Source organism: Cervus canadensis, chromosome 11, assembly GCF_019320065.1.
Source record: "Cervus canadensis isolate Bull #8, Minnesota chromosome 11, ASM1932006v1, whole genome shotgun sequence".
Classification (NCBI taxonomy): Eukaryota; Metazoa; Chordata; class Mammalia; order Artiodactyla; family Cervidae; genus Cervus; species Cervus canadensis.
The window spans coordinates 26,062,330-26,085,901 of record NC_057396.1 but is presented as its reverse complement, the minus strand read 5'-3'; the positions used below and the strand labels follow the sequence as shown (position 1 = coordinate 26,085,901).

Below are 23,572 nucleotides of genomic sequence, written 5' to 3'. Positions count from 1 at the left end.
GCGGTTGTGATGACACAGATGTCACAAAAGTTACTGACAGGATAGGGCTGGGAGCAGAGCACCGGGAAAATGTTACCAAATATTCAACATATAGTTAGTTGCCTTTGGCTGAAATGCACTATCCAAAGAACAGTGGCTTGGTTGAGCAGGGTGTAGACTGGGCTTTTATTATGTACAATATATAATGATTACGCAAAGTACAAGATAGTTTGACACCACCCAAAGGCAATGATTGTACTTGGATGTGGGTATATGCACAGTCTTTTCATGGTTAGTAGAGAACTAAAGCTGGTGAGAATGGAGTTCAGATTAGCAATGGTGGTGATGGTAGTGGTGGTTTAGTCACTAAGTCGTGTCCAATTTCTGCAACCCCATGGATTGAGGCCTGCAAGGCTCCTCTGTCCTTGGGATTTCCCAGGCAAGAATACTGGAGTGGGTTACCATTTCCTTCTCCAGGGGATCTTCCTAACCCAGGGATCAAACCCAGGTCTCCTGCACTGCAGGCAGATTCTTTACAGACTGAGCCACCAGGCACTTCCCAGATTAGCAATGACCAGATATAAACCAGAAGCCACCTGGAATGCAACCTAACAGCAGCTTCCAGTCCTCAGATGGTCAATAAAAATTAAATGATTCTTCAAAAAAGGTCATCCAAATGTTCTCTAATGAAAGGAAGACCCAGAGTTCAATGTCATGGAGAGTTGTGTCTGTGTGTACAGTCCAAACTCATTCTCTTTGGCTCTGTGGATGATGTCTACAGTTAGCCAGACTTTCATTTTTGTGTTTTAATAGGCTAATAAATACATGGTAAGTTGTTATCTACTGTCTCATTTAAAATATCAATGACAGAGAGAGAAAGTATCTCTAGTAAAGATATAATTTCATTTTTTGAAAAATCTGATGACGTTTGAAAAAAGCTATGTCATTTTAGGTTTCCCGAAAAGCCATTAAAAATTCCTGTCCTCAATATGCCTTCCTATAGATTATAACTATCAGTGAGTAGCTATTTTTCCCCCTTATTTATAAAATGTTCGTCACAATCAGCTAAATCAGAGGGGAAAAAAAAAATCACAGAATGACATGCGGTTAGCCAGAACCAGACCATTTTCGGAAGTTACACACCTTAGCTTTCAAATTTTTACACATGCAGAATCCTCTCTGATACAGATTTTATGATCATTCTGAAATCTCTTAAAACATTTCTTTAACTTTTGTCAATTTTGTCTCTCTATACCATAGAATAAAGCTTTCTCTTTTTTCATCAGGCATAATAAGTAGTAATGAAAATTAAAGAGCAGAATGTGAAATATTAAATGAAAATTCCACTTGTATGGATGACAAAAGGAAGACAGTGATTTAAAAATGTCCAGATCGAGAGAAATATATAGTGTATCTTTACACTATATTTATATAATATAGTATATCTTTAATTTTTTAAAAAGTTTTAACAGGTCAAAAATGCAAAATAAATTCAAGGCACATGGATAAAGCCAGTTGATCTAGACACAGATTAATGCGTATAATGCCCTTTTCCTATCAGATCCTAATGTAGGCCTTCAGTATAAAGTGAGATTGCTATAAGACTCACTTCTAACCTTCTGATATCAACACAACCAAACAGTTCTTCCCCAATGACATCACAGGAGCTACCTGTGAAACCCCAGGTACAAGGTGTACTCCGTCAGGACCAGGTTCTCTGTCACTAGGTTGTAGTTCTGGGGAAACTCTGGCTCCTGCACAGCCGGAATCAAACAGGTCTCTTTGTCCAAACCTCAAAGAAAGGAAAGGAAGAGTAAATGTCCTGCCATAGACATCTATCTTGGCTCCAGTGTCCCCTTATCCTGCTTCCAGTGAACTGAGTAATATCTTCTTAAAAACAGATCTTATAACATTCCTACTCTATTGGTCTAAAAATGTCTTTTAGCTTCTGTCTATAGAAATGCAGTTAAATCTCTTTAGCTTGATCATGAAATCACCAAAAATTAAAAGGAATGTTAGATAGCACTGTAGATTTTCCCAGGAGATAGGTAATCATTTGTTACTATTCTGTACTCTTCTGTATATAAGATTATTTGCTTTTGAGCATGTGTTACTTTTATAATTAGAAGAGTTAAAAAACTGGGAAGAAATATATAATAATTAAGAGTGATTCGAGTGGTAAGACTAAGAGTGGTTTATTTCCTTCTTTTCACTTCTCTGTATTGTTTGAGTTTTCTCCAATTTGGCTTCAATATTCTTCCTCCCTAGGCTTATTTCCTGCCAATTTCCATACCCCTTCCCCCAGTTACCCCATGTTCTAGCCATGTGGAGCTTCCCACTGCTCCTTAGTTGTTTCACAGCTCTGTACCTTCATAGTTATTTCCTCTATGAAAGGGACTCCTTTGCTTGATAAACCCAACACATTTTTTAAGACTCAGCTATGAAGACCTCCACCTTCTACAGAATTCATCATTTACTCCCTTCTATGGATTCCTATAGCTTAGCCCTAGACCATATTATGATGATCTGTTAACATATCTGCCTCCTTTTGGAGCCTTTGAGTTCAAAAAGGACAGGGACTGTCCTTTATTCATTTACTTAAGAATGAATGAATGACTGAATATCCAAGTCTGCCAAATTCAGAGAGGTCTCAGTAAAGCATAACATCTAAAACTATCAGTTTTTAAGTCTGTCTTTTAAAAATTTATGATAGCTTTTCTTTTTGCCTTATCTTCTTTGAGAAAGAGGGACCTTTGTGGAAAAGGATATAGAAGTGAAGGCCTTATGTTACACACACACAGTTTTGAGAAGACCAGCTCCCCCCTACCTCTCATGTGTACATTTTTAATTTTTCGTTCTTCATCATTCAACTCCTTCAGGGCACAGTAAGTAGGATTAAAGGTGAGGAGCCGAGAGGATCTGGGTTTGCAAAATGGCTGGCATAGCTTCAGGAGAGCAGCACCCAGATTCAGAAAGAAGGCATCCGAGGCATACATTTGGAAGAAGATTTCTGGCATCTGATTGGCCCAAATCTTGGTGCGGCCTGCGTTTGCATGCAAACAGTTTCCGAGCCAGGACAAGATACAGTGTTTGGTTTCTGGAGAGAGCTGGAGTAGGTTCTTCAGCATCTGGTAGATCTTTTCATGGAACCGAGCCATGAACTGTTTAACCAGAAAACACAACCACAGAACATTCCAGTTGCACAATCCTAATATTTGTTACTCTCAAACCTTAGCCACTGGCAATTTCCAAAAATACATGAATCCTGATCTTTCCCTTACTCTCCTTGTGCCTTACCCTGTCCCCCCATTTCTGATTAAAAAAAATAATAAAAATTCTGGGCACGTGTAAGTCTTCCTGATGAGCTGCCCAACTACAGCTAGCATTTACATAGCTTTAGAGTAGGGGTTGGTACACTTTCTCTTCAGAAGGCCAGATGATAACTAGTTTCGGCTTTGCATGCCATACGGTCTCTGTAGCACCTATTCAACTCTACCACTGTGGCATAAAGTCAAGCCATACACAATACCCAGAAGTATGGCTAGGTTCAGTACAACTACTTACAAAAAAGGCGGCAGGCTGGATTTGACCACTGCTATAATTTGCCAACCTCTGCTTTATAAAGTGTGATGATGGGAGATTTAAACTGCCCCCAATTCAACCACTGATTGCCGTTATGTCGGCCAAACTTCTACCATGTAATTTATGCTAGGAAGCCCAAACAGAGATGACATAGGGGAAAGGAGGAAAAGGAAAACAATTTGGCTTTTAAGCTGGAGTTCATTCAGAAGATTTTAGGAGCTGAAGTTCTAAGAAATATCTTGGTGAGGAAAAGGAGAATTGAGAGCAGGTGACTGTGCTACAACACAGGGCAAAGAATAGTAGCAGCTTATTCTGACCCAGACAAGGGTCTGTCCTCTGCTCTTAGCGCATGCTAAAAAGAGGGCCATTTCTTTACACGATTATGGCAAAGAGTCACCCAAATCAATCTGCTTTCCCAAAAGGCTCAAGCAGCTTTGTCTGTATTTGCTTCCTGAGGAAACAATACTTAAGAGACTGGGGACTGGAATGCACCAGGAAACAGCTCCACCTGATGAATGTTGGCCTCTTGTACTTTGATCTCCTGGGGACTGGAACGAGATGGGTTCAGGAAGTAGCCATGATTTTCTATGACTCCTGGTGTCTTTAATAAGCAGGAGATATTCAGGATTATTCCTAGCAAGGTCTTCTGGTACATCTGTCCATTACTTGGATCCTTGGGCTGAATGTAGTCTACAAAAACCTGTAGGAAAAGACAAGTCCTAGTCAATTGTCTGTATGATGTGGTAAGTGATGGGGTGAGAGAGCTTCAAAGAGTTAAGACTATCCAACAACTGGGACTTCCCTGGTGGTCCAGTGGTTAAGGATCTGCCTGCCAATGCAGGGAACGTGGGTTCGATCCCTGACTGAGGAACTAAGATCCCACAAGCCACACAGCGTAGCCAAAAAACAAAACAAAAAAGTCCTAGTCAATTGTCTGTATGATGTGGTAAGTGATGGGGTGAGAGAGCTTCAAAGAGTTAAGACTATCCAACAACTGGGACTTCCCTGGTGGTCCAGTGGTTAAGGATCTGCCTGCCAATGCAGGGAACGTGGGTTCGATCCCTGACTGAGGAACTAAGATCCCACAAGCCACACAGCGTAGCCAAAAAACAAAACAAAACAAGACTATGTAACAACCAATGTACCTTTCTTATACAATAGGTAATATTACACTGCCCTCAGGACAGGGAAGCATAAACTTCCAACTCAACTGAACACATGTGAGCTTTCAGACCTACCTTGGCCATATCCTTCTGCTTAGTGAAATAGAGAAGAATGTCCAGATACGCATACAGCAGGATCTGGCAGAGCTCTAGATCTTTGATTCGGCTCGATAAAATATCAAACACTGGAATCATGACTTCTGGAAATGTTCGAACTTCCTCATCTAATATCAAGGCTTCGATGACCTCATCCAGAAACTCAGCTACACCTTCAAAATCTAATGGGAGACAAACGAGAGAGAGGAGGCCAAAGGAATTTCTATATGCCTTTACACACAGCTCTTTACTCTGCTGAACTTTTGATAATTCTACTGGTATTGAAACCCAAAGGTCAAGGGGTGAGCTCTTTTTATTCATTTATGCTGGAACCATAGTGGCTCTGAGGCTTTTTAATGCAACCAGAGGAATGTTACAGAAATCAAATGCAGACGCTCACAGATCTTGCTTATGTACTCACGGCCTCCTAGGATGGCTTCCAACATCAAATCTACCAGCTGCTCGTGGATGTTTTGGTCAACATAGATCTCTGGGGTGAGAAGGACTGTTCGGGTATTGGACACAGTGAGGTTCCTGCACTGTACTGCAAAGGGTAGCAGGTTCTCTGGAACTTTGGTAATCTGGAAACAGCAACAAAGAGAGGGAAGATGCTAGCTCTGTGAGCTGGCGCAAGGGCAGATACAGCAAACAGAAGGGGAAAGACACACTGTCCCAAAACAACACGGCTTTGCTGTGGATGCTTGAAAAGCCATGAGAGTTCATTCCTTGGGTTAAGGAATCATCTCTTAGAAATTCTACTGCTGGAAGTGATCAAGCTTAGTCTACTCTGTTACACAAACCTCAGTAGAAATAAATTTATCAGACCTTTTTTTTTATAAAGGTGTGATTTTTTTTTAAGACATTTGTAGAAAGAATAATAAGAGGTAATTGTTAATTGGGGAAGGGGAAGACCCCAAGCCATGGAAAAGGAGAGATTAAAACTTCAGAAAACAAACTAACAGGATCTCTGATATCCAGTTCCAGATACACTATGATGTATACAAATTAATATAAAAGACAATGATCCAATTCTCTGGGTTACGTCATACCCAAGAGTACTTAATGGCAATGATTCCTTATACCTCTTCCTTGGCTCTTTGAAAGCAGGAATAAAGGTAACAAAAAATGTGCCTCTCCCCTGCATCTCGATCAGCAGAGAGATTCAATGTTGTAGAAGAAGTCATGTTAATCAAGTGGTTGCCTGGATCTTGAAGTAATAAGCGAGTGAAGACAGCCTATGAGGAAAAACAAATAAACAAAAATACTATATCACTGCAAAGTTAATTTACTTTTACATTTTTATTTATATTTTACTGAAGTATAGTTGATTTACAATGTTGTGTTAGTTTCAGTATACAGGAAGGTGATTTCGTTACACACACATACGTATCTATTCTTTTTCGGATTCTTTTCTATTATAGGTATTATAAGATACTGAATATAGTTCCCTGTGCTATACAGTTGGTCTCTGTTGTTTATCTATTTTGCACACAGTAGTGTGTATCTGTTAATTCCAAACTTCTGATTTATCTACCTCCATCCCTGTCCACTGCAAAGTTAGTTTTAGAACACCAAGACATAAATGATAATTTTGACACAGGTAATTATGAGAATCACAGAATGTAAAAGGGAAAAAAGGGCAGGAATATAGATGCAGACATAGAAAATGAACTTGTGGACACAGAGGGGGGAAGGGGAAAGTGGGGTGAATTGATAGAGTAGCACTGACATATACACACTATCATGTGTGAAACAAAACGCTAGTGCGAAGTTGCTGTATAGCACAGGGAGTTCAGCTCAGTCTCAGAGAGGTGGGATGGGGAGGGTTGGTGAGAGGCTCAAGAGGAAGGGGATATGTATATTAATACTTATAGATGAGTCACACAGTTGTATAGCAGAAACCAACACAACACTGTAAGGCAATTATTCCTCAATTAAAAAAATTATGTATACAAATTTGATTGTTTATATCATCATCCTAAAGCAAGCTTAAGTGTCTAGCATAGCCCCAAGCACAGAGGAAGCATATTTGTTGAATGGTGTGGAGAATGAGAGATTAAACTTATATGTGGAATCTACTACTCTTCATGATTGTTCATTTCACCCAGACTTTATATAGACAGTTTAAATGTATGAAGTCAAACTACAAGTTGTCAAGTGTCTTCCCTATCAAACTTTCATCCGTTTAATATTAATTAAGCACTTGTAAGGTAGAATGTAGTTTTGATTTTGAAAAAGATATAAAGAGAGAGAGGGGCCTTGGCCTCAATAAGTGTCCATGGGACAGAGAAAAGAGGTACATAAAGAAACCACTACATGGGATGGAAAGAGACAATTCTTATAAGAGATGCAAGAGATTACTGTAAGAGCCCAGAGAGAAAATAACAACTTAAATCTGGTAAAACTTTGTAAACGGGATGACTTGTTAACTGTGTCTTGCAAGATGGGTAGATTTGGACATGGGACCATGGGTAGATGAGCAGATCCAAAAGAGGGACAACACAGACAGCCTAAGAGACAGAGCTAAGAAAGCCATAGTTGGAGAATGGAGAGCAGAATTCAGCTGCCTGGCTGATTTTTACTGAAGGCACATGTAAGGAATAAAAGAATGGTACCTGCTCTACGTTGTTCATATCAAGCCAGTCTTGATCTTCCAGGTCTACTGCCATTTCTTCCAAATACACACACCGGCTGGGGATGCCATTCCCACTTTTCAGGCTTGGGTCACCTGAGAAATGGTTTTAGTCTGATAGGTTAAGGATAATGCTTCTGCCTTACATAGACAACTGATCTTGACAGCATTTCTCTCGAATCTGAAGTCTGACTCAGGTAATATCAGCGTGATCTTGACGCAGAGAACAGTATCTACAGATTTAACCTGCCCACCCCCACCCCAAAGAGCACATGCTTTGTTATAAACCTAACATCATGACATTTAAAGAGTAAATCCCAGACATCAGCAGTAGTTTGGAGGTTTAACTACAGACAGGGCATAGAGGGGAAACACTATCTAATTCTTCTTGGGGCTTGCATCAAAATGTTTAGATCACCTCTGAGAAGAAAACAGACTTGGCTACCATTCCCATAGCCCTTTTAAAGTAGAAAAGGCAGCAGCAGCTACACTGTCCAGTCAGTATCAAAACAGAAATGAAAGTTGTATGTCTGTCAAAATACTGCTTTAACAAAAGCTTCCTTGAAAATATAAATAAACTCTGTGTTCCTGGGAGTTTGGTGGGTTTGTTTAACCATCAGATACAGTAACTTTCTAAGAGTGAATCCCTAGCCCAAGCAGGAAAGGCAGAGAAGTGAATCCACTGGCTGCAAATCTGTAACTCACTGTTGTCCAGAGTGATGAGGAAGATCCTTTGGATCATGTGATTGATGTTGAGTTGCTCACATATTTCCTGCTGTGAACGGAATGAGCGGCTGATCTCAGCCACAGAGTAATCAAATTCATCCAGGCTCTCTGACACACTATTATCTGAGTCATCTGGGCTGGCGGGGAGTTCATCTGCCAGAAAATGTAAGTCATGAACAGTTACAATCCTCTCTTTAAGAGAAAACCAAGTATACATGATAAATGTCACCAAGGCGGGGAGGTTAATTTTGGGTATTAACTTATTAGTGAACATCTCAAGTCAGGCAACATCTTGTTTTTTTTTAATTAAGGTATCACTGACATATATTTGTTTCAGGTGTACATGACAATATTTGTATATATTGTTAAATGATCACCACAATAAATCAGGTTAACATCTGTCACGGTATGTGTGGGCATGCTAAGTCACTTTAGTTGTGTCCAACTCTTTGCGACCCCATGGACTGTGTAGCCCGTCAGGCTCCTCTGTCCATGCAATTCTGCGGACAAGAATACTGGAGTGGGTTACCATGCCCTCCCTCAGGAGATCTTTCCAACTCAGGGACTGAACCCACGTCTCTTATGTCTCCTGCATTGGCAGGTAGGTTTTTTACCACTAGCGCCACCTGGGAAGCCCCTATGTCACCATAAATAGCTACAATTTTTTTCTTCTTGTGGTAAGAACTTTTAAGATCTACTTTCTTTGCAACATTCAAATACACATGCAATACAGTATTGTTAACTACAGGCACCATGCTGTTCACTGAATCCTTATGACTATTTTATAACTGGAAGTTTGTACCTTTTGAAACTCTTCACCCATTTTGTCACCCCTAACCCCTGCCTCTGGTAACCCCTAATCTAGTCTCTGTATCTAATAGCTTTTTTTTTTTTTTTAATATTCCAATATAAGTGAGATCATATGGTATTTGTCTTTCTCTGACTTATTTGCCTCAGCACAATGCCCTCAAGGCCCATCTACTGTCCACCTGAATAATGCTGCAATGAACATGGGGATGCATATGTCTTCTCCAATTAGTGTTTCTGTTTTCTTTGGATAAATACCCAGAGGTAGAATTGCTGGATCATATGGTAGCTTTATATTTAATTTTTTTAGGAACCTCCATGCTGATATTTTCCACAGTGGCTGAACCAACTTATAATCCCACCAACAGTGCACATGGGTGCCCTTTTCTCCACATCCTTGCCAATACCTGTTATTTCTTGTCTTTTTGATAATAACCATTCTAACAAGCGTGTAGTGGTTTTGATTTACATTGCCCCGATTAATGATGTTGAGCACTTTTTCATGCCGATGTTGACCATCTATATGTCATCTTTGGAAAAATGTTCATTCAGATCCTCTGCCCATTTTTAAATTGGATTGTTTGGGTTTTTTGCTATTGAGTTGTATCAGGAAACATCTTAAGTACAGAATTCTGAAATCACTGGTTATAAAATCTACCATATTTCAAAAACTAAGTTTTATTTTTTCTACTCATAATTAATTGTATTCCACAATGCCAAAAGTAGCAATACTATCTTCCCTACAGAATCGTAGTGAGCAAAGAATTATCTAATAGATCAACATGCCTTTAATTATATTAAATATATGGCTTTTCCCTCATTTTAAGAGAACACATTTTTCTTATTTTTAAATTTTTATTTATTTTTTGGCCATGATGCTTGACTTGTGGGATCTTAGTTTCCTCACCAGGGATCAAACCTAGGTCCTTGGCAGTGAAAGCACAGAATCCTAACCATTGGACTACCAGGGAATTCTCTTGCTTTTTAAACTTAATCAGCACCAACACCTCTCTATTAGGACATTTATAAGCCAACCTCATTCTTTTCAATAGCTGCCCTGTATTACATTGAATGCACAAAATGTGATCTATGTAGTGACTTCTCAACTGATGGACATTTGGATTGTTTCCAATTTCTCATGATTTCAAACAACACTGTACCACATGTAACTTATTATTTTTGTGCACTTGTATGAGTACTTGTGTAGGATAAATTCATAGAAGCAGAACTGCTAGATTAAAAAGCCTGAATATTTAAAAGTTAACATATATGTACTACCAAATTACTCTCAGAAAGACTATTCTGGGATTTCCCTGGTGGTCTAGTGGCTGAGACTCCATGCTTCCAATGCAGGGGGCCAGGGTTTAATCCCTGGTTAGTGAACAAGACCCCACATTTGTTGTTTTTGTTTAGTCCCTAAGTCACGTCTGATTCTTTGTGACCCTCAAGGATGGTAGCCTGTCAGGCTCCTCTGTCCATGAGATTTCCCAGGCAAGAATACTGGACTAGGTTGCCATTTCCTTCTCTAGGAGATCCCACATGCCATAACTAAGGATCCTGTGTGCCACAGCTGGACCTCATGTAGCAAAAAAAGAAAACCAAAACTACTCTGATTTACATAGCTACGAGTATATGGAGCTTCACCAGTACTCGGTGGTAAAAAAATCCACCTACAAAGCAGGAGACTCGGGTTGGATCCCTGCGTCAGGAAGATCCCCGGGTCAGGAAGATCCCCTGGAGATCTTCTCCTGGAGAACAAAACGGCAACCCACTCTGGTAATCTTGCCTGGAAAACCCCATGGACAGAGAAGCCTAGTGGGCTACAGTCCATGGGGGGTCACAAAGAGTCAGACACAACTTGGCAACTAACAGCTGCACCAGTATATGAGAGAGTGCCTGTTTAAAGCTTCACAAACTGCACAGACTAAAAACTATCTAATTGTTGTCTTAATGGGTATTTCTCTAATTAGCTAGATTGTATTTTTTTTTTTCTTTTTTCTTTTTTTTCCACTGTGCAACCCACTTCAGTGCCTGCAGCCTACTGGCAGAGGCCAGGCAATGGTTTGGGGCCGCGTTTGCTCTGGCATGGGACACTATGAGAGGCCCAGGGGGACGAGCCTGCCATAAATCCAAACCCATGCATTAGACTGGATTTTTTAAAGTAATTTGAGTATATATAAACTGTCCCCATTTTCAATTAGTTATTTTTTTCTTATTGATAGAATCTTTTTACTTTTTTATAAAGCAACTTAAAAGAGAGCTTCTCAGAATGGCACTGATGCTGAAGGGGTGTATATGCAGTGTTGCTCACTAAAAGCCACATGCAAGCCTGTATCTGCTTTTTCCCTCTGATGATAAAATGGTTACTCTGAAAGTCCGGGCAAAATTCTCAGACACAAGAGTTGCTTCAGTGTGGTGAACCGAGCAAAAGTGAAGCTCAATATAGGAGGTCAAAGGTTTTCTTAGAGTACTGACTGCTGGAGGAAAACAGGTTAGAGCTGGTGACCTGGCAAACTCAGTGTAAACAAACTAAGACGATGAGGTGCCAAAATAGTAACAGAAGGGCATGCACCTGACTTGTTCCCACTGCAATGCTTCCAATCCTCGCCAGCCTCACATCTGTTTATGGCCAGAAGGATGAGTGTTCAGTTGCTCTATTCCTATACCATCAAGGTCTCCTCGGAATTCCAAGAGTGACAGGTGCTAATTAGCAAAATTTCCCTCAACCATATACTTAAAAGTTTTTTTTCATTTCCTTTCCTCATTTCAATTCCTCACTCTTCATCTCCTACAATCTCCTAATCCAAGGGTTCCCATTCTGAGCCTGTATTTTAGAAATCTGGGAAAGTTTTCAGAGACTGAGACTCAGAGCTGCCTCTTCCCATCACGTTAAAAAGGTCAGCATTCCATGTATTTCTTCTTTGTTTCATCCATCTCTGTTTACTACTCATCTGTCTTGTTCTTACTTCTTTTTTATTCAATCCTAATCAGAGAGTAAGGTCATATGTACACAGAAGTGTACATATCTGAACACTTCTGAAATAAACAAAATAAAGGCAAAGTATAAATGTTTCTCCTTTCCTAAAAATAAAAACACCATTATTTTTTTTGGAGGGAGGAGAAAGGGAGCAATTTCTGGCCTGAAAGTTTGTGCATACCCTCAGAAAACTAATATATTTGGGAAACAGCATCCTAATTCTTCTAGTTCATATGTTACCTATGGGGAGGAAGCTAGACTTGATCTTTATTTTGATCCCAGATGAGGAAAATCACTTTTCTGATTAATGAGATATTGTCCTAATTTTCTTCTCATGAAGGGTAAGGATCAGATTTTCCTAGAAGTCTGTTCTAAAAGCAGTAAGCTATTAAAGTGTAATGAAAGAAGCATTTTGCTTGAGATAAGACTCTGAAGCACTGGGCTTAAGGATAAATCTCATTTCTCTACAGGCTAGAAAGCTCTAAGTCTTCCTTTAACACACCTGCTGTCTACAGCTGCATGTGACTTGTTTTCCACACCTACAACTATAATCTCAGTTTCCTATGTTAAAACATTTTAGCATCTTTGTTAAGTATCTTTCACTAGGTGATCTGTAAAGTAAGAAAGCTTGACAGCTTTGGGAGCATGATGGGCATCTGTTACTCCAGAACCACCTGTTCTCTGGTCTTTTTAAGCCAAGGATAGGACAGGGAGAAGTCCCCCAAACCAAACAAACAAAAAATACCAACAAAATACCAACTTCTGCCCTAAATATAAGTTCCAGTTGCAATTAACAACCCGAAGAATACTTAATTTGGGAAGACCCCATTCTAGGTCATCTCATCCGCTGCTATTGGCTCCTCCACTTACCAGATTGCTGCTTCAGCTGCTCTTTTTGGATTGCTGCAAACTGTTTGGCATCAGCCAAGGAGCCAAAAAGAGCAGCAAAGGGGTTACTTGAGATGTTGTTGTTATTCTCCTGGTCTGTCATTTCACTTTAAAGTATCCTCCATCCAGACCTAGGGGGAGGGGCTATAGAAAGGACAGGTATTAAGACGTGGAAGGGCAGATAACACAACAGTTGTGATAAAATCATAGCTGTTACTTTTCCCATTCCTTGACTATGGTACATTTTAAAAGGCTTTGGGTAAGACTTGCCAACTTTTGTTCCGAGATTCAAGGCATTTTTGGCAAAATGGTTACAAACCGACCAACTGGACAAGCTGGCCTGATTTGGGGGTGGCTAAAACCAAGAAACCTAAAAGATGCATTTATCTGTTGACATGTTCTATTTGCTATAGCTTTTTTAAAAAAATAGGTTAAATAGAGAGTATTATTAAAATCAAAGAGGAAACTGAGCTACTAGTTGTAACAACAATGTAGCACTTAAACATGACAAAAACTATGGATTTCCCATAAATCTCTAACTGGTTGACTAGTTCTCATTCAGCATGAGCATAAAGTGGTGCTTGTGCTTGCTCTGGCTTCTGTGACTTAAGGGTTGGAGCCAGGAACTCCTCAGCTACACAGAAACTAAATGGAAGCCTGTATGTCAGAGGTGGAATTGCAAACCAGGATAGGAATCAGATTAGGAGCATACCATGGGTTTTAAATCTCTATTAAGCAATCCATCTCTACTTCCTGGCTTATGACTACTGATGTTTCTTCCTCCAAGAACTAAATGGTCTTTGCTTAATTTTACATTTAATCTTCCGTTTATCTGGTTTTTACAATACTGAAGAAACACAATTCCTGCTGTGTAGTATGAAATAGATATATACCTCAAAGGTATTTAGAGGAGCTGACTGAGCCTGCATTTGCACTCTTCTGATAACATTTCCTCATCCAAGCGCCAAGGGGACTCAAGGGTATAACGGGATGAGCAGAGCTCCCTGAAAGGCTTTCTCCCCTTTTGAAATTTTAAGGCCACAGCATAGAAATACAACCCTGAAAAGGGTGACAAGAGACAAAGGGTATGAATATTCTGCTTACGAGGATGCTGAACTGATACAAGGACAGAGGTTCTTAGAAGGAGTGGGGTCAGGGATACAAGGCAGGAGGAAAAAAGGTTTACCTTTAACTGAGGTAAGACTCCTTATGGAATCACACTAACAAAAGCTAATACAAGTCGGAAAAGTTACTCTTTTTTGGAGAGAGACTATAACACTTTTGACAGTTCTGAGGCATCTCTACCTGTTGCTTCGTGCTCCTCAGTTGAGCTTTCTGCCTAAAAGCTAATGGTTACTGAGCTGTAATGACAGTCTAGTCTCGTCTCAGCATGCTGCTGGCCTTGACTACTTCAAAGAACTGAAAGGTTAGATGTTGCTCTATGTATTTTACTTTTTATTACGTATAGTTTAATTGAGCTTAATCATACAAAAAAGAAAGATAGCATACTTAAAGTTGCAATTAACAATCCTTGCGAGATCTTTCCTTCTCTTTAAACACTGCAATGTTGTTCAGTTGCTAGGTTGTGTCTGACTCTGTGACTCCAGGGACTGCAGCACACCAGGCTTCCCTGTCCATCACTATCTCCCGGTGTTTGCTCAAACTCATGTCCATTGATTCCGTGATGCCATCCATCCAGATCGTCCTCTGTTGCCCCCTCATCCTCCTGTTCTTAATCTTTCCCAGTAATAGGGTGTTTTCTAATGAGTTGATTCTTTCCATCAGGTGGCCAAAGTATTGGAGTTTCAGCTTCAGCATCAGCCCTTCCAATGAAAATTAAGGGATGATCTCCTTTGAGATTGCCTGGATTATCTGCCTGCTCTCCAAGGGACTCAAGAGTCTTCTCCAGCACCACAGTTTGAAAACATCAATTCTTTGGTGCTCAGCCTTCTTTATAGTCTAACTCTCACATCCATACATTGCTACTGGAATAACCACAGCTTTGAATATATGGACCTTTGTCAGCAAAGTGATATCTCTGCTTTTTAATATGCTGTCTAGTTTTGTCACAGTTTTTCTTCCAAGGAGCAAGTGTCTTTTAATTTCATGGCTGCAGTCACCATCCGCAGTGATTTTGGAGCCCAGGAAAATAAAATCTGTCACTGTTTCCAAATTTCCCTCATCTATTTGCCATGAAGTGATGGGATCAGATGCCATGATCTTCGTTTTTTGAATGCTGTTTTTTTTTTTTTTTTTTATGCTGTTTTAAGCCAGCTTTTTTACCCTTCTTGTTCACCTTAATCAAGACACTCAATTCCTCTTCGCTTTCTGCCATTAGGGTGGTGTCATCTGCATATTTGAGGTTCCTGATATTTCTCCTGGCAATCTTGATTCCAGCTTGTGCTTCATCCAGCCTGGCATTTCCCATGATGTACTCTGAATAGCAGTAAAATAAGCAGGGTGACAATATACAGCTTTGACATACTCCTTTCCCAATTTTGAACCAGTCCTTTGTTCCACGTCCGTTTCTGTTACTTCTTGACCTGCACACAGGTTTTGCAGGAGGCAGGTAAGGTGGTCTGGTATTCCCATCTCTTGAGTTTTCCGCAGTTTGTTGTGATCTACACAGTCAAAGGCTTTAGCATAGTCAATGAAGCAGATGTTTTTCTGGAATGCCCTTGCTTCTTTTATGATCCAATGCAAGTTGGCGATTTGATCTGTTTCCTATGCGTTTTCTAAATCCGGCTTGTACTTCTGGAAGTTCTCAGTTCACGTACTGTTGAAACCTAGCTTGAAGGATTTGAGCATTACCTTGCTAGCATGTGAAATGAGCGCAATTGTATGGTAGTTTGAACATTCTTTGGCATTGCCCCTACTTATTTCCCTTAATTCATGTAGAAGCACCAAGAATTGTGTCAGTTCGCTGACCACCACCCTACCTCTATCCTGAGGCACCGAGAGGAATGCAAAAAGTGTAGTCTGTCTCCAAATATTTGGAGACAGATATCTTTATTTTTCTGTCTCCAAAATATCAATTTCTTTTTTCAACATGACACCCCCAGTTTTCCTTTGGGGATCCACTCTGCTCCCAGTCCATGTGTTCAGAAGGGATGACCTCACCCACTAGCTCTAGGAATGGGCATATGAATCTGGCTTGGCCAAAAAGAATACAGAATTCTCTAGCCAAAGGGACTGATTCAGGAGTGGGCAATGATTCTCTAGCAAGGCCTATTATTAGATTGGTGCAAACGTAATTGCGGTTTCAGACCATGAATTTTGTGTGTGTATCATTATAACTAGGCTCTAATAACATCTTTATTAATCAAAATAGGAACCATTACAATCAACACATTTTTGCCAACAAGAAATAAATTTGTTTGTTCCTGTGGCATAAATGCTTCAGGATTCGATGAACTCTTGGAAAGCACTTTCTGCATCCTGCAGGTTGTGGAAGTGTTTTCCTTGCAAAAAGTTGTTGATATGCTTGAAGAAGTGCGAGTAGGTTGGTGTGAGGTCAGATGAATATGGTGGATGAGGCAAAACTTCTTGCACTGTTGATGGGAATGTAAATTGATACAGCTACTACAGAAGATGGTATGGAGATTCCTTAAAAAACTAGGAATAAAAACCACCCTATGACCCAGCAATCCCACTCCTAGGCATATACCCTGAGGAAATCAAAATGGAAAAAGACACATGTACCCCAATGTTCACTGCAGCACTATTTACAATAGCTAGAACATGGAAGCAACCTAGATGTCCATTGACAGATGAATGTATAAAGAAGTTGTGATATATACACACAATGGACTATTTCTCAGCCATAAAAAGGAACACATTTAAGTCAGTTCTAATGAGGTGAATGAACCTAGAGCCTATTATACAGAGTGAAGTCAGAAAAAGAAAGATAAATATTGTATACTAATGTGTATATATGGAATCTAGAAGGATGGTACTGAAGAATTTATTTGCAGGGCAGCAATGGAGAAACAGACATAGAGAACAGACTTATGGACATGGGGAGAGGGGAGGAGAGAGTAACATGGAAACTTACATTACCATATGTAAAACAGATAGCCAAGGGGAATTTGCTGTATGGCTCAGGGAACTCAAACAGGGGCTCTACATCAACCTAGAGGGGTGGGATGGGAAGGGAGATGGGAGGGAGGTTCACGAGGGAGGGGACATATGTATACCTATGGCTGATTCACGTTAAGGTTTGACAGAAAACAACAAAATTCTGTAAAGCAATTATCCGTCAATTAAAAAAAAAACAAACTTCATAGCCCAATTCATTTAACTTTCAAATCGTTGGTTATGTGATGTGTTGTTGGGCGCTGTTGTGGAGAATTGGGCCCTTTCTGTTGACCAATGCCAGCTGCAGGCATTGCAGGTTTTGATGCATCTCATCGATCTGCTGAGCATACTTCTCAGATGTAATGGTTTCTCCAGAATTCAGAAAGCTGTAGTGGATCAGGCTGGCAACAGACCACCAAACAGTGACCATGACCTTTTTTTCGGTGCAGGTTTGGCTTTGGGGAGTGCTCTAGAGCTTCTTCTCAGTGCAACCCCTGAGTTGGATGTCACTGGTTGTCGTATAAAATCCACTTTTTGTTGCATGTCACAATCTGATCGAGAAATGGTTTGTTGTTGTTGCACAGAATAAGAGAAGACGACATTTCAAAAGGACAGCTTTTTGGATTTGTGGTCAGCTCATGAGGCACCTACTTATCGAGCCTTTTCAACTTTCCAATTTGTTTCAAATGTCGAATGACCACAGAATGGTCAGCACTGAGCTCTCTGGCAACTTCTTAAAACATGTAGTTGTAAGAGGGTCAGTTTTGATGATCTTCTCAATAGGCTGCTGTCAACTTCCGACGGCTGGCCACTACGCTCATCTTCAAGGCTCTCAACTCCTTTGCAAAACTTGAACCACCACTGCATTGTACGTTCGTTAGTTCCTGGGCCAAATGAGTTTCATGTTTCGAGTTGTCTCCACTGCTTTACGACCCATATTGAACTCGCGTAAGAAAATCGCTCGAATTTGCTTTTGTCTAACATCATTTACATAGTCTAAAATAAATATAAATAGCAAGTAATAAGTCATTAGCAAAAAAATTAAGGGAGAAATGCACATTAAAATGATGTATAACATAACCATATTTAAGAATGTATTCCAATATCAAATGGTAAACTTCAACAATGCAGAAACCACAATTATTTTTGCACCAACCTAAAAGAATCAATGAACACTAGCTTCAGGCCTTTGGCTAAATCAACAGAAAAGGGAGCTCTTTCTTTTTTTTCCTGCTTAGGTTGCTAGGCTGGTAAGACAGGAACCTGGAGCTGCCGTCTTCCCACCATCTAGAGAAAGCCTAGCCTAAAACTAAACCAACATGCAGGAAAAGACATGTAAGATGGAAAGAGAGCGTTCTCAGGTATAAAAAAGCCATTAGATTTCCCTACACTGTGGGAGCCAGTTCAAATGGGTTTTTAAAAATACAACTGAAAAGAGTTCAGATTAGTACAAAGGAGATGCATCACCTGCACCATCTATGTAGAAAGGAAGGAAATCAAAAGCCAAGAATTAGAACGTAGGACACATACGGGCTCTAAGACTATGAAGAGACATAAAGAGGATTTATCATCATAAATGGCATTATTTCCTCCTTTCTCAATAATACACTGTCACATTACATAAAGCTAGCTTAAGACTTCCCTGGTAACCCAGTGGTTAGGACTTCACCTCCCAATGCAGGGTGTGTAGGTTCAATTCCTTGTCCTCCCTGGTCCAGGAGCTAAGATCCCACATGCCTCACAGTAAAAAACAAACAAAAACCAAAATATAAAACAGAAGCAATATTGCAACGAATTCCATAAAAACTTAAAAAAAAAAATGGTCCACAAAAAGTTAGCTTCCCACAACATTTTATCTATATCAACAGGACTTATAACTTTCTACATTGTATTCCTAATGTAGATCTTCTTTCTTACTAGAAGGTAAGCAATCTGAGTACAGGCTCATATCTAATTATTTTTTTCTTGTGTCTGGTATATTCCATAAACACAAAATCCCAAACATGCATCAAATGAGTCAATATTACATATAATTATTCCTGACCTTCTTGTAATCAATAGCAGCAGCCATAATCCTACTTTAAGGTAAGGGTTTTACTGTTTGTCCTAGGTTGCAGTGGAAGGTCAAGGTATCAGGCCAGACACTTGTGGCCCTTTGGTAGCTCAGTATGTGTAGAACAGAGAATGGAAATAAATTTCTGTTGTCATCCATGATGAAAGACGAAAAGGGCTTAGACTACCTCACTAAGCTCATCTTTCTCATATGTACTTCAAATCTGTGCAACAACTATTTTCATGGAAAAAGAGCTAACTGTGCAACCAGGAAAGTTTTACACAAAAAGGAAGGACTGATCATTTGATGGAACCTTTGTAGGGATGTCAGTTTAGATTTGGTTAAGGATTTCACAAATGTAAAAAGAGCACCCAGATGTGACCCACTCCAAAAGAAAGGTCTGATAAAGTGGAACCTTGATATTCTGTTTAATATTCAATATCACTGGGAATTTATAATCTCCTTTCAACTACCATACAAAGATAAAGCACTATCCTGTCGTCAGCCTTTGGCATGACACATCTACCAATTCTTAGAAGTTTTTGGATTTGATTTTAAAAATGCATCCTCTTTATTTATTTATTTACTTTTGGCCATGAGGCTTGGAGGATCTTAATTCTCCAACCAGGGATTGAATCTGGGCCCTTGGCAATGAAAGTGCAGAGTCCTAACCACTGGACTGCCAGGGAATTCCCCCAATACATCCCCTTTAAAAACACATTTCTAAAAAAAAAAATAAATAAAAAATAAAAACACATTTCTGATAGATGTGCTGCAAGGCTCTACATTTATAAAAGTTGTCTACCTCCAGTCCTATATAATCTTCTTGCCCTCCCCTGAGTTAATCTTTTGTTTATAAAGAATATGGCCAATTCTCTTAAGGGGGCACTGTCAGGCTTTAAAGAGATGACTACATAAATGTTTTAACATCAAATTTGGTATTGCTTTTAGACAGAAATACTTGCAATACTTCACAAAAATGAGACTGTCAAAATCAAGCTTTATTAAATCATACTCCACAAGGTTTCTTTCCTGGTGAGTAATACGTGTGTGCGCATGTACCCGCAAGGTTGCCCAGCTGTGTCTCACTCTGTACCCCATGGTCTGTAGCCCACCCGGATCCTCTGTCCATGGAATTTTCCAGGCAAGAATACTGGAGTGGGTTGCCACGTCCTACTCCAGAGGACCTTCCCAATGCATGGATGGAACCCAAGTCTCCTGAGCCTGCCTGCATTAGCAGGTGGATTCTCTACCACAGCACCACTTGGGAAGCCCTGAGTAATACATAGATCAAACCGAAAAAGAAATTTAAAAAATGATTTCACTGTTACATGCTCCACCCAATAATCCTTTCAGGCCTCTATGTGCCAACAGATCCTTCCATTACATCAAGCTAGAAGGATCTCATCAAGTCGCAAAGCAGACAGCATTCCTTCCTGGGTCCCATTTTATCTGAGGAGGGCTCCCATGTGAGACCAAAACAGCCTACAGCAGTGAGACTGAACATACATATCCTTGTTCTTGGAGTGAAAAGCTGATTCCAAAGAGAATACCCATCAAATATAAGCTTCTGAGATCGGTTACTTAATTTTAGAAGTGTCCTCTAAACCCAAATGCTGAGGGAGCAAGAAGCAGAGTAACAGCAGAGTTTTGAGGGGTGAATGATCACTTGCCTTAACAAATGTCAACACCTTGCCATATGGATTCAAATGGTTTGACTTCAGGGACCCAAGTTTAATTTTCTCTTCTTTGGCACCAGGGTATCTGTTGTCTACTCTTTATATTTTATCCTCCCAGGTTCCATAAGGGATTCGCGGCGCACAGGGAGACCTACCCACTAGACACACGCTCTAGAAAAAGCCAAAGATAATGCAAGGCCAGGATTCTGGTCTTTTCCAGGAGGAAAATGGCCTTTTCCATTGTCATTCGACAATGAGGGGCAGAAATGCCAGAAACAGGAGCACTGTAAGGGGTTCCCAAACCAGACAGGGTCAAAGTTCATGAAGGAGATCCAGTGTTCAGAAAAGAACAGGAGAATTTGTAGGAAGTAAAAATGTAGAGATTTGGACTGGCATCCGACTAGAAGAAAAAAAAAAACCTCACTGCAGACTCAACGATCCCCTCCCCTCCAGCTATATGCTCTCTTACCAGAGCCTGAAAGGCCAGCAGCGACGACACGACAGAGTCTCAGTGGCCGAAGAGCTCCCACTTCCGATTCAGCAAGGCAACCGGATCTGACGTCACGACTAGGCGCCAAACCTTGTGGAATCTCATCAGGGCGCCGGAAGTTGGGTGTGTCGCCCTGCGCAGGGAGCGAGCGCGCAAACATTCCCACAGCGCATGCACTAACTGGCTGCGAAAGGGCGGAAGTGGCCGGAAGCGGCCTTGGGGTTGGTTGTGTTGGGGGCGGGTATCGTTGAGCTGGGAGAGGGGCGTTTCGGAGCTCGGTAGGAGTAAACGGGCATGGGAAACCTATGTATGGGCAATATCTATGAGTTGTTGAACCCTGGCACTGCTAAGGCTCCTACGGACTTCTGCTTTCTATTTTTCCCACCGATGTTCCTTACTGAAACAGCTTCTGTGATTCTTCATAGATCATTTTTGTCTGTGAAACAACAGTAGCATTAACAATAACTGAAACTTGTGAGCTGTTATTAGGTGCCAGGCAGTGTGTTCAAATATGCTGTCTTGCATTGGGTTGCAGTTTTCTTGTTTGTCAGGTGAAGAGGATGCAGATCCTCAAGGGTACTCTGAAGTTACACAGAGGCAAACAGTGGAGCATACTTTTCAAGTGCAAGTGAAAAGACAATACCTAGAGTGATGGAAAGTATTTGTAAATCACATTACTGATTTAAAAAATTATATCCAGTTATATTAAAAAGTCTGTAACTCGACAATAAAACCTCAAACAACGTGATTAAAGAATGGACAATGGACTTGAATAAATATTGTTATATAGAAGATATGCAAATAGCCAACAAGCACATGAAGAGGTGCTCAATGTCACTAATCATTAGAGAAGTGCAAGTCAAGACTACAATGAAGTGCCACCTCATCCCTCTTAGGAAGGTGATTATGAAAAAGTAAAAAGAAAATAAGTCTTGGTGAGGACGTGGTGAGATAGGGACCCTTGTGCATTGCTGATGGGAATGTAAACTAGTGGAGTACTTCAGAAAAAATTTGGTGTTCCTTAAAGAGTTAAACAGAATTATCATGTGATGCTGCGATCCTACTTCTGGCTAAATATGCAAAGAAATAGTTACTTGTACAGCACTGTTCATAGCAACATCATTTGTAGTAGGTAAAAGGTGGAAACAACCCAAATGTCCATTGACAGATGAATGGACATACAGAATGTGGCATATACATACACGTGGTTATTATTAAGCCTTAAAAGGGAAGGAAATTCTAATACATGCTACAACATGAATGAACTTTGAGAACATTATGCCAAGTGAAATAAGCCAGACACAAAAGGACAAATACTATATGCCTCTACTTATATATGGTACCTAGAGTAGGCAAATTCATAAAGACAGAAAGTTAAATAGAGGTTACCAGGGACTGGGGAGAGGGAGGAATAGGGAATTATCTTTTAATGGGTAGAGTGTTTCTTCAGTATAATGAAAAAGTTATGAAAATGAGAGTGCTGATGGTTGCACAACATTGTGAATGTACCTAATGCCACTGAATAGTACACTTAAAAATGGTTAAAATGGTGTTTTACTTTATTTTAACACACACACAGACATGTACATGTACACACCAAATGTTAAGCAATCGCAGAGTGCCTATTATGTTCTAGCATTGTTTTAGCTCCTCAAGCTACAGTAGTGGAAAAAAAATACAAGTCTTCCTTTTTGGAGCTTACAATCTGGTGAGAGTGGAGCATTTAAAATCAATGTGCACAAGGTGGAATTTTCAATATATAGTTCCAAAATAAGTGGGTAGCTGTGTGATTTAAAAGTTAGCCAATATATTAGACCTTTACACTTTGGATTAAATTAGTCCAAGATGGATCAGAGATTTAAATATATAAACCAGGAAAATGCTAGAGGAATTATTGGAAGAAAATTTTTAAAAGAATAATCTTAGAATGGGAGAAGGCATTTTTAAATACAAAACAACCTAGAAGCCATAAAAGAACAGTGAATTCTACTACATGCAAATGTTTGTAAAATGTGTGTAGAAAACCAACCCTAAGTAAAGTCAAAACCCAAGTAACAACACTGTGAAAATAATGCAACTAATTTGCAACTAATTTGAAATTTGCAACTAATATCGAAACAAAAGATCTAGTTTCCCAAATATGGAAAGGGTTGTTGCAAGTCAATAAGACAATCAAAGGATATGAGCCTACATTTCATGAGCAGGAAAAGCAAATGATTCACTCCCATTTTTAATGAGAAAAATGCAAATTAAAATTAAGCCAAGATTCATTTTAACTTCTCTGATTTACAAAGTTGAAAAAGCTTAGTAGTGCACTTTTGGATTGTGTATGAAACAATAGGCACTCATTACAATTATGTATTGGTCCAGCCTCTATGAAGTTCAATTTGGCAATATTTCATTAAATGACAGGTGAAAATACA

General features: G+C 39.9%; 1 protein-coding gene and 1 non-coding gene across 3 annotated transcripts in view; both read right to left on the bottom strand.

The window, feature by feature from the left end:
* Positions 1-21,268, bottom strand: part of UBE4A (ubiquitination factor E4A) — a 40,577-nt gene extending 19,309 nt beyond the window's left edge. Inside the window, exons 1-11 of one of the 2 annotated variants that reach the window (XM_043481368.1) lie at positions 21,129-21,201; positions 13,744-13,909; positions 12,833-12,994; positions 8,158-8,331; positions 7,436-7,548; positions 5,903-6,055; positions 5,242-5,401; positions 4,800-5,002; positions 4,070-4,261; positions 2,807-3,140; positions 1,651-1,771 (exon numbers count right to left, since the gene is read on the bottom strand). In XM_043481368.1, the coding sequence (XP_043337303.1) occupies positions 1,651-1,771; positions 2,807-3,140; positions 4,070-4,261; positions 4,800-5,002; positions 5,242-5,401; positions 5,903-6,055; positions 7,436-7,548; positions 8,158-8,331; positions 12,833-12,953 (1,571 nt within the window). In that variant the 5' untranslated portion in view covers positions 12,954-12,994; positions 13,744-13,909; positions 21,129-21,201. Of the gene's footprint in view, positions 1-1,650; positions 1,772-2,806; positions 3,141-4,069; positions 4,262-4,799; positions 5,003-5,241; positions 5,402-5,902; positions 6,056-7,435; positions 7,549-8,157; positions 8,332-12,832; positions 12,995-13,743; positions 13,910-21,128 lie in introns of both variants that reach the window. The other variant, XM_043481367.1, reaches the window with a different exon arrangement.
* On the bottom strand, positions 10,994-11,126 carry LOC122450683. The gene has a single exon (XR_006272182.1). It is a non-coding gene; the product is annotated as a small nucleolar RNA SNORA42/SNORA80 family (small nucleolar RNA).
* Positions 21,269-23,572: the final 2,304 nt, after the last annotated feature.